Here is a 12067-nt window from a genome sequence, read left to right as displayed (position 1 = left end):
TATACCTGTGGCGGATTCATTTTGATATTTGGCAAATCTAATACAGTTATGTAAAGTTTAAAAATAAAATAAAATTAAAAAAAAAAAAAAAAGAAATATAGACCAATGGAACAAGATAGAAAGGCCTGAGATAAACCCGTGCACCTGTGGGTACCTCATCTTTGACAGAGGAGGCAAGATACACAATGCAGAAAAGACAGTCTTCAATAAGTGGTGCTACGAAAACAGGACAGCTGTGTGTAAAAGAATGGAATTAGAACACTTTCTAATACCATACACACAGATAAACTAAAAAAGGACTAAAAACCTAAATGGAAGACCAGAGACCATCAAAATCTTAGAGGAAAACATATGCAGGACACTATTTGACATAAATCACAGCAAGATCCTGTGACCCGCCATCCAGGGTACAGATAAAATAATAAAAACAAAATAAGAAGTGGGACCTAATTAAACTTAAAAGTTTTGCATAGCAAAGGAAACTATCAGTTCAGTTCAGTCGCTCAGTCGTGCCTGACTCTTTGACCCCAAGCCAGGCTTCCCTGTTCATCACCAACTCCCGGAGTTTACTCAAACTCATGTCCATTGAGTCAGTGATGCCATTCAACCTCTGTTGTCCCCTTCTCCTCCCACCTTCAATCTTTCCCAGCATCAGGGTTTTTTCCAGTGAGTCAATTCTTCACTTCAGATGGCCAAAGTATTGGAGTCTCAGCTTCAGCATTAGTCCTTTCAATGAATATTCAGGACTGATTTTCTGTAGGATAGACTAGTTGGATCTCCTTGTAGTCCAAGGGACTCTCAAGAATCTTCTCCAGCACCACAGTTCAAAAACATCAATTCTTTGACACTCAGCCTTCTTTATGGGCCAACTCTCACAACCATACATGACTATTGGAAAAACCATAGCTTTGACTAGATGGACCTTTGACAGTAAAGTAATATCTCTGCTTTTTAATATGCTGTCTAGGTTGGTCATAGCTTTTCTTCCAAGTAGCATGCTTCTGTTAATTTCATGACTGCAGTCACCATCTGCAGTGATTTTGGAGCCCAAGAAAAGAAAGTCTGTCACTGTTTCCATTATTTCCTCATCTATAAGTGATGGGACTGGATGCTATGATCTTTGTTTTTTGAATGCTGAGTTTTAAGCCAACTTTTTCATTCTCCTCTTTAACTTTCATCAAGAGGCTCTTTAGTTCCTATTCCCTTTCAGCCATAAGGGTGGTATCATTTGCACATCTGAGGTTATTGATATTTCTCATTGCAATCTTGATTCCAGCTTGTGCTTCATCCAACCTGGCAAATAAGCAAAGTGAGTGAAGCTGTCCAACTCTGCAATCCCATGGAATATAGTCCATGGAATTCTCCAGGCCAGAATACTGGAGTGGGCAGCCTTTTCCTTCTCCAGGGGATCTTCCCAACACAGGGATCAAACCCAGGTCTCCCACACTGCAGGCGGATTCTTTATCAGTTGAGCCACAGAAAAGCCCAAGAATACTGGAGTGGGTAGCCTATCCCTTCTCCAGCAGATCTTATTGACTCAGGAATCAAGCCAGGGTCTTCTGCATTGCAGGTGGATTCTTTACCAACTGAGCTATCAGGGAAGTCCAAACTGAAGTCACTCAGTTGTGTCTGACTCTTTGTGACCCATTAGACTGTACAGTCCATGGAATTTGGAATTCTAAGCAAAAGGTGACAATATACAGCCTTGACATACTCTTTTCCCAATTTGGAACCAGTCCATTGTTTCATGTCCAGATCTATCTCCTGCTTCTTGACCTGCATACAGATTTCTCAGGAGGCAGGTAAGGTGGTCTGGTATTCCCATTACCTTCTTCCAACAACACAAGGTACAAGTCTATACATGGACACCACCAGCTGGTCAATACCAAAATCAGATTGATTCTATTATTTGCAGCTGAAGATGGATAAGCTCTATACAGTCAGAAAATATAAGACCAGAAGCTGACTGTGGCTCAGATTATGAAGGAGCTGATTGTGGCTCAGATTATGAACTCCTTATTGCAAAATTCAGACTTAAATTGAAGAAAGTAGGGAAAATCACTAGACCATTCAGGTACGACCTAAATCAAATCCCTTATGATTATACAGTGGAAGTAACAAATAGATTTAAGGGATTACATGTGATAGATAGAGTGCCTAAAGAACTATGGACAGAGGTTTATAACATTGTACAGGAGGTGGTGATCAAAACCATCCCTAAGAAGTAGAAATGCAAAAGGGCAAAATGGTTGTCTGAGGAGGCCTTACAAATAGCTGAGAAGAGGAGAGAAGTGAAAAGCAAAGGAAAAAAGGAAAGATATACCCATCTGAATACAGAGTTCCAAAGAATAGCAAGGAGAGATAAGAAAGCCTTCCTAGGTGATCAATGCAAAGGAATAGAGGAAAACAATAGAATGGGAAAAACTAGAGATCTCATCAAGAAAATTAGAGCTACCAAGGGAACATTTCATGCAAAGATGGACACAATAAAGGGTAAAAATGGTATGGACCTAACGGAAGCAGAAGATATTAAGAAGTGGCAAGAATACACAGAACTATAAAAAAAAGTCTTCATGACCCAGATAACCATGATGGTGTGATCACTCACCCAGAGCCAGACATCCTGGAGTCAAGTGGACCTAAGGAAACACCACTACGAACAAAGCTAGTGGAGGTGATGAAATTCCAGCTTAGCTAATTCAAATCCTAAAAGATGATGCTGTGAAAAGTGCTGCACTCAATAGGCCAGCAAATTTGGAAAACTCAGCAGTGGCCACAGGACTGGAAAAGATCAGTTTTCATTCTAATCCCAAATAAAGGCAATGCCAAAGAATGTTCGAACTACCACACAATTGTACTCATCTCACACACTAGCAAAATAATGCTCAAAATTCTCCAATCTAGGCTTCAACAGTACATGAACCAAGAACTTCCAGATGTGCAAGCTGAATTTAGAAAAGGCAGAGGAACCAGAGATCAAATTGCCAACATCTGCTGGATTATAGAAAAATCAAAAGAATTTCAGGAAAACATCTACTTCTGCTTCATTGACTACGCCAAAGCCTTTGCCTGTGTGTATCACAATAAACTGTGGAAAATTTTTAAAGGAAACTATAAACAATGTGCAAAGACAACCCTCAGAATAGTGGAAAATAATAGCAAATGAAATAACTGACAAAGGATTAATTTACAAAATACACAAGCAGCTCATGCAACTCAATACCAGAAATATAAACAGCCCAATCAAAAAGCGGGCCAAAGACCTAAACAGACATTTCTCCAAAGAATACATACAAATGACTAATAAACACATGAAAAGATGCTCAACGTCACTCGTTATTAGAGAGATGCAAATCCAAACTACAATGAGATGTAACCTCACACCAGTCAGAATGGCCATCATCAAAAAGTCTACAAACAATAAATGCTGGGAGGGTGTGGAGAAAATCTTCTTGCACTGCTGGTGGGAATATAAATTGATACAGCCACTATGGAGAGCAGTATGGAGAGTCCTTAAAAATCTAGGAATTAAACTATCATATGACCCAACAATCCCACTACTGGGCATATACCCTGAGAAAATCATAACTGAAAAAGACACACGTACCCCAGTGCTCACTGTAGCAGTATTTACAATAGGTAGGACATGAAAGCAACCTAGATGCCCATCAACAGATGAATGGATAAAGAAGTTTTGGTACATATGCACAATGGAATATTACTCAGCTATCAAAAGGAACACATTTGAGCCAGTTATAGTGAATTGGATAAACCTTGAGCCTATAATTCAGAATGAAATAAGTCAGAAAGAGAAAACCAAATGTTGTATATTAATGCATATACCTGGACTCTAGAAAGATGGTACTGATGAACCTATTTGCAGGGCAGCAATGGAGATGCATACATACAGAACAGACTTGTGGACACAGTAGGCAAAGGAGAGTGTGGATGAATTGAAAGAGTACCATGGAAACATATGTATTACCATATAAAAAACAGATAGCCAGGCAGAATTTTCTATATGATAAAATGAGCTCAAACTATGCTCTTTGACAACTTAGAGTGGTGGGATGTATTGGGAGGTGGGAGGGAGGTTCAAGAGGGAGTGGACATATTTATACCTCGGGCTGCTTCATATTGTTGTATGCCAAAAACCCACACATTATTGTAAAGCAATTATCCTCCAGTTAAAAGTAGATAAATTAAAAAAAAAAAAGATGCGTCTGGTCAGCCAGGCTGTGGAGAGACATGGCTGATCATGCCTGGACCACAGAGAGGCCTGGGGGTCGGGGAGGAGGAGAGCAAAGGATCAGCACAGCCTTCAGAGATCTCCCACGCCCACAGCCCTGCACTTCCCGGCACCCTCTTCTCACCTAGGAGCCCTCAGCATCAGGATGGTGGCAGGCAAGCAGATCTTGGAGGATGAAGCAACTCAACAGAGGAAAGGCCACACCTCACAAAAGCAAGTTTGAAATATGCCCCATAGGGACCACAGTGAGGCGGCAGCTGCTTCTGTTAGAGAAGAAGCCTGCTTTCCCAGATCCTCCTGCCTCAAGAGTTGTCTTCAGTTCTCCTTGAGTGCGTCTTCCCCCAAGCTGGAGGTGAGTGCGACCCTTAGGTATCTTCCCTTCCCTCCCACTGTAGCCTAACAGGGTAGGACGGTCTACCTGGTGTGATTATTTAAAACTGTGTCCACTTGTCTGCTCAGCCAAGCTCCTGGCCAATGTGGAGCCACTTGGTGTGGCCTCACCCCTGCAGGAGTCAGGACTGCCTTAGAATCGGGGTCAGGGAAGCCCCCTCACCTGTGTCAGTAGGAACCCTGCAATGTGCACAAACAACACGTCGGCGTCTCGGGCTTCAGTCTTTACTAAAAGCTCAGACGTGCAGAGGGCACTGTCATCCTTCACCGTCAGCACCATCTTTCCTTGGTAAAGCACCCTCTCGGCAGAACCCCAGTACACGCACGCATGGTGGACGTGCCTGTGTCTCCCCTGTGTCTCCCCGAAGGGTCAGAGCCCCCTCGCCCCCACGCAGGTCAGGGTAGGGAGAGGCAGTCACGTGATCGAGGGCAGGCCTCAGAAGCGGTGACACGGTGGCTGAGGGGGCCGTTCCCCACAGCCCGGCCACCGACCTCTGCGCAGGCCTCGCCCTGCGGGGCCCCCTCAGGTGCTAGCTGTGTTCCAAGCTGGTCCTCTAGCCTCGGTCAGTCCCACTTCTGACAGACGCCCTTCTGCTTGTCTCCACAGTCAGAAATCCTGTCTGGGGAGCTGAGCTAATGCAGACTGAGCAGTGTAGACGGAGGTACTATTCATGGAACCCCGAACTCCACTCAGTACCTCAGAGATTCTTCAAATGAATCATTCAAATTTAACTTCGAAGTTTAAACTATTTTAAAATTAAACTGTTAAAAAACAGGGATTTAAACATTTATAATAGTAGGTTACCTTTGGGGGCACACCAATGGAGGACTTGAAGGAAGCATGAGGGAATCTTCTGGGGGCTGAGAACATTCCATATCTTATTACGAGTATTGCTCTGAGAGTACAGGGATATGATTACCCAACAATGCACTTAATGCCACTGAACTATCCACTAAAAAATGGTTAGGATGGTAAATTTCATGTTATATATATATTTTACCACAATTAAAAAAAATAGATTAAGACTGAACTCAAAACACTCCTTTAAAATTATTTCAATGAATAAGAGATAAACTAGAAAACAAGTATAGGCATCAATGTTTTAAATCCATCAAGATTTGCACTCTTTACTTCCAGTAAGTTATAGCCTTAAAATAAAACAAGGCAAAAAAAACCCAAAAAACCCACTACTACATACCAAATATAAAATGTTGATAAACCCCAAGCTTCCCCAGTTTCTCAAGGTACCAGACTATTTCATTTTCTAAAGGACTCAGGATAGCCCCTCCTACTACAGCTGGATTCTGAGATTTGAGGCAGCTGCTCAAAATCTCCTGGCATTGGCAGCCACATATCTATGTGATTAAGATTATTTCTCCACTCTGTGGGATGCTGGAATGACAAAATCATAGTGACAGATTATGGATAAGTAGTAGCCAGGATTAGGGAAAGACAGGGAAGGAAAGGGTGATTCAGCGCCAGCCTAAGGGAACTGCTTGGAAGGGACGAACCAGTTTTGCTCTTGATTGTTGAAGTGGATGGACGAATTTACACATGATAAAATGTCATGGGACAACAGGTAAAAACAAACCCTAAGATGAATGAACGCAGAAATCAGTGAAACCTGAACAAGACTGTAGTCTAGTTCACCGCATCATGCCAATCAGTTTCCTGGTTTTGGAAATCCACTATAGTTACGCAAGATGTCACTATAAGAAGGCGAATGACTGATAAGAGACTTTTCTGTACTATTTGACAGCTTAAAGAACTTCTATAATCATTTCAAAATACGAAGGTACAAAATATAGAAGTAAACTGGATGAGACTGCTGTAAGACTTCCATAAGCCCAGTGTTCAAATTATTATTTTCATCAAATGCACCCATTATTCTTACTGGCTAACTTGATACAAGTAAATTGTGACATATTAGGATAAATGTATACTAACAAACACCACGTGGGTTTTGTGACTGTTTTTAAAGAAACTGACAGTATGTGGTTAAGTGTCAAATGAGTAACATTATGGATTGCACTGTGTCCTCCCCAAAACCGTAAGTTGAAGCCACAACCCTCAGCGTGGAAATATTTGGGGATGGGGACTTTGAAGAGGTAATTAAGTTTAAATAAGGTCATCAGAGTGGGGCTGTGATCGAATATAAGTGGTGTCCTCATAAAAAGAGGAGTTTGGGGCATAGGCATACACAGAAAGAAGGCAGGTGAGGACACGAGCAGGAGACGGCCACCTGCAAGCCAAGCAGGGAGGCTCCAGGAGAGGTCGAGCCTGTGGATGTTCTGATTCTGAACTTCCAGCTCCAAAACTGTGAGGCAATAACTGTCTGTGTTTAAGCCCCCCAGTCGTGATATTTTGCTATAACTGCCTAGCAGATGAATACAGGTCACACGGGGATGTGGTTCAGATGAGGGAAGGACACATGAGAGAGCCAGCTGCAGTGCAGATATGAAAGTGATACATTCAAAAAAAATTAAAGCTGGCTCTAAATGACATGAAAGAAAACCATTTCATCAGATGCACACCACTCAAAAATATTGGCGTGCATTCATTTGCATTCAATTTTATTCTTTCATTCAGTTAACAGTGGTGACCCAGCCTCTCTAGCCTGCTAAAGGACACAACACATGGGTTAAAGCTGTCAGAGCTGACCTGTGAACACTGGGACAGAGTAGACAGTCCTCCAGGTAGCTTATGCTTTGGCAGTCCTGGCAGGGGACTGCCAGAGGTGGACATACCCCAGTCCTCAGTCCTCTACGGTCTGAATCAGACTCAGACGGGCATCAGCTAACCCTCTGTTGAAGCCTACTTTACGTTGCATTTCTCTAGTAATTCCATTATGGAGACAGCTCCCAAATAACAAAGCATGGATTGGTTAGTTGGTTTTTAACACTTAGTTCTCAGACTTTAGAGGATTGATAAAGTATAGCATAAAAAAATCATTTTTAAATTCTGAAATGCGACATAAATGCTAGCTACCATTCTACAAGATTTGGAAAGACCTTGTAAGTGACCTTGTCCAAAGTGACCATTTTATGGATTATGGAGATTTACTAAGGGCTTCCCTTGTGGCTCAGCCGGTAAAGAATAGGCCTGCAATGTGGGAGACCTGGGTTCGGTTCCTGGGTTGGGAAGATCCCCTGAAAAAGGAAATGGCAACCCACTCCAGTACTCTTGCCTGGAAAATCCCATGGACAGAGGAGCCTGGCAGGCTATAATTCATGCGGTAGCAGAGAGTAGGACACGACTGAGTGACTTCACTTCACTGAAGGTCACCCAGCTCGTATGTGGCAGAGCCAGAGCAAAGGCTGGGGATTACCTGCTGCCAGGACTCAACGGGAAGCACAGGTTTGTAACATCTGCTGCTGCTGCTGCTAAGTCACGTCAGTCATGTCCGACTCTGTGTGACCCCATAGACGGCAGCCCACCAGGTTCCCCCGTCCCTGGGATTCTCCAGGCAAGAACGAGGGAGTGGGTTGCCATTTCCTTCTCTAATGCATAAAAGTGAAAAGTGAAAGTGAAGTCAGTCAGTCGTGTCCGACTCTTCGCAACCCCATGGACTGCAGCCCACCAGGCTCCTCCATCCATGGGATTTTCCAGGCAAGAGTACTGGAGTGGGGTGCCATTGCCTTCTCTGTGTAATATCTGAATTCCACAATAATAGATATATTCAATTCTATACCATTTTCCTTCACTTTTCCTATAATTTCAGTTCCAAACTGTGCTTCTGATGGTGCAATATTTCAACCTCCTAGTGAACAGAAGTTTGTGCTACAGCAGACAAAACTGGCAACCCTCTTGGTATTTCCCCTAAACCAAGTACTCTATTCCTGCACCCAAAGACCGGTTCCAATTTGAAATCTATGAGGGGTCTAGAGCAAGCCAGACATAACTGGGGACAGGAGAGAAAGAAAACAGCAGTGAAGGGGAACGTGGGGAAGGTGGTACAGGCTGACGGGCGGGGCCGAGGGAAACCGTGTTTTCCTGTGTTACGTGTCAGCATCGCTACCGTTCGACCAGAAAGCGATGGGCCTGGGGCCAAGGCTGGGGGAACACACCAGTCCCACAACCCCGCAGTCACATCTCATCTCTGAGGACACTTGGTGAAGCTTCTGTCTCATGACAATCGTGTAATTCAGTGAGGTCCCCCTCCTCACTGGTGACCAACAGGCTCAGCCAAGTGCAGCCCAACTAGTCACCTCGGGGCAGCCTGGAGGCTCCTCCCCTGGGCTGCACTTTTCATTTCTTCCTTATTAACCCTGTCCAGATGACTTCTGCCATAAGAAATTGCAAAACTTTTTAGGAAAGAAGAAAAGTAAAATAAAATCAAAGACCAAATTTACCAAAAACAGAGGTAACAGAAAAGGCAGAGCTTCACTAAGGATGGCGCTTTCAGACTGGAAGGCTTATCACGTGTCCACATTATCAGAGAGTATAGAGTTATTATTTTAACTCTAAACTTACCAACGGTGTCACAAGGCTCATCTTTGTGTACGCAGAAATCTGTCCTAAAAAAATTTTTAAAAAGACATAGTCAGGTGTGTGCAGTACCTCCAAGAATGGGAGAAGAAAACATGTCAATTAATTTTGATTACTTGTCTTGCCGATAACAAAGTTATTACTTTATTTGTCATGAATTATAATGAAAAATAATAACTAGCAGTGTTTTGGTTTTTTTTTTGCCAAGATTAACCACATTTCCAACTGATAGGCCCAGTAAACCCCATATAAGACCCTCTTTTCATAACTAAACTATTCCACACATAACACTTAGTTGCTGGAAAGACTCCATCCAATGATGGAAGTTGCAGAAGAAGATGCTTACCAAGTCATCCATCAGAGACAATTATTTGTCAGTATCATCACACTATAGTGACTTCCTAAGTTACTCTACTTGGGCAGGAACTAGTTTTATATGCTTGAATGACCATATATCACTTACCTGAGAACACAACAAAAAAGTCATTTCTAAAAGTTATATTTTGGGACTTCCCAGGTGGTTCAGATGGTAAAGAATATGCCTGCAATGCAGGAGAACCAGGTTCGATCCCTGGGTTGGGAAGATGCCCTAGAGAAGGGAATGGCAACCCACTCCAGTATCCTTGCCTGGAGAATCCCACGGACAGAGGAGCCTGGCGGGCTACAGTTCATGGGGTCGCAATGAGTTGGACACGACTGAGTGGCTAACACACTGGGGGTCCAGTGGCTAAGACTCCACACTCCCCATGCAGGGGGCTGGGGTTCAATCCCTGGTCAGGGAACTAAGATCCTACATGCTGTGTGGTGCAAACAAAAAGTTATGTTCTTTAAAGTTCCCTAGGATCTCCCAGGTGCATGGCTGTGGACAAATGAAAAGCAACAATGCTCAAAATCTGGTATAGCCCTGGTTCTTCAGGTACAAGGGGCTCCGTCTGGACCCTTCTTTCTGCCAGTAAATGCCCACAGGTGGAAGCTAACCAGAGCACTGGCTGAGTCTTGCCCAAGACTTGGTAAGAACAGCAGTGCCTGGGCCCACGCTCATCCTCCCACGGGGACCTGTGGGAGCTGGGAGAAATCACCCCCATCCACTCCAGTGAAGCTTCCGGCTGAAACACGTTGTAAGGCACCACTTCTCATTCAACTTTAAAAAAATTCTCTGGGAAGAAAATCAGGGCCAGCCCGATGATGCGGGCACTAAGCAACGCTGAGAACAAACGTGGCAGTCCTGCACGGGCTGTACTCCGCCTTCCCTTTCTGACAGTCCACCCCACTTCAGCCTTCAACGTCCCCAATTCCTCTCCCACCTTCTATCAAAAAATCTATTCTCAGTGAAGGGATCTCCCACTCACACTGCGGACGATGACAGGAAGGCAGTGTAATACCATCAGCTTTCCTTTTCCCTCCCTCCAACCCACAGCACATTCTGTCCTATTTGTCTCCATAATGTAACCTGGGCTTCCCAGGCGGTGCAGTTGTGAAGAAGCCGCCTGTCAACGCAGGAGATTCAAGAGACACAGCTTCAATCCCTGCGTTGGGAAGATCCCCTGGAGGAGGAAATGGCAACCCACTCCAGTATTCTTGCCAGGAGAATCCCATGGACAGAAGAGTCTGGAGGGCTATAGTCCATGGGGTCACAGTCAGACACAACTGAATGACTGAGCATGGAACGGAACAATGTAACCCATGCCTAACACCACTCAGCAATGAGGCTGCCCACATGAACAGAGAAAAACCTGCGTGTTCCCAGCACCAGCTCTGCTTCAGGCTAGCTTGAACGCTGTCAAAGATTCTACCTACCCACTAGATCGCAGAGTCCAGATCTGTAGGCGTGAAGATTCCATGTGGGGTTCTGAGGTACAGAATACCCTGGTTGAGGCCACTGCCTCAGGCCTGCCAGGCACCCCAGACATCCTGCGAGCCCAGAGGAAGCGGCAGCTAGCAGGTTGCGGCAGCTTGGAGGGGCGGCCCTGATGCTGGGCAAAGACAGCAGGAGGGAACTGGGCAGTGCCTTCGGCAACCCACCTGAGTGCTGCTGACTGCACTTCCAATCTTTCACAATAAACATGTATTTTGGTAATCAATTTTAAAACAGTTTTCAACAAGGGATAAAAGGAAGCCTTGAAGACCCCCATGCTTTTCACAACCCCCTCCAAAACCAAGGGAGCCTCCATGGAAATGGAGATGGAATAGCCATAGGAAAACAAAGACTCGTGTCTTGATTTTTTCTGTCAAAGATGACTTTCAGAAGACTAATTACAGGCAATAGAGGGTGGCAAGGAAGATGCAGAGGCAGAGAGGAAACCCAATAAAATTAGGGACACAAATATATTCACTGGCCTTGTATTTAACTAACCCCAACTCAACTTTCTTGACCTGACACTCCCCACTGGAATGTTCTGAGTATGACACACACACACACACACACACACACACACACACACACACAACCAGACTGGCCTGAGACCTCGCTCCAGGGTTTCCCAGAGCAAGCAACTGAAAGTGTCAACGCATTGCCTCACTTGGGCAAGGGGAGAAAGGCTGTGTGGGCACTAGTCTCATAGGAAAGAACTAAACAGGCTGACGGGGCTGCTGAGGGAACCGGCCGCACCTCCTCCTGTCTGGCTCTCCGGCCAGCTTGGCCTCTCATCCCGGCTTCCCTGTAGGGAAACGGGTGGCCCCAAGTGATGGACCCTGCAGCATCCCCCACTGCTTCTCCCGAGGAGGTGGGTTCACAGGGGGCCAAGTTCAATTAGAGGCCTGCTTTGAAAGGGTCACCAAAACCTAAATCTTCTCTCCCCTTCCTGTTCAAGGTCCTTTCTCAGAAAAGGAAAGTAAGGCCATCCGCCTGCAGGGGCAGCTTCATCTCTAGGTTCTCTGGCTCCTACATGTCAGACCCACAAATATGGGCTGCAGGAGACAACAGAGAAATGGAAAAGAAA

General features: G+C 44.7%; 1 protein-coding gene across 1 annotated transcript in view; it reads right to left on the bottom strand.

Moving 5' to 3' along the window:
- Positions 1-12067, bottom strand: part of ADAMTS17 (ADAM metallopeptidase with thrombospondin type 1 motif 17) — a 394605-nt gene that overhangs the window by 289939 nt on the left and 92599 nt on the right. The window contains exon 7 of the mRNA XM_055555537.1: positions 9114-9157. Within this exon, the coding sequence (XP_055411512.1) occupies positions 9114-9157 (44 nt within the window). The remainder of the gene's footprint in view (positions 1-9113; positions 9158-12067) is intronic.

Source organism: Bubalus kerabau, chromosome 19, assembly GCF_029407905.1.
Source record: "Bubalus kerabau isolate K-KA32 ecotype Philippines breed swamp buffalo chromosome 19, PCC_UOA_SB_1v2, whole genome shotgun sequence".
NCBI classification, from domain to species: domain Eukaryota; kingdom Metazoa; phylum Chordata; class Mammalia; order Artiodactyla; family Bovidae; genus Bubalus; species Bubalus kerabau.
Note: the sequence above shows the minus strand (reverse complement) of the source record. Positions and strands in the feature narration are given on the sequence as shown.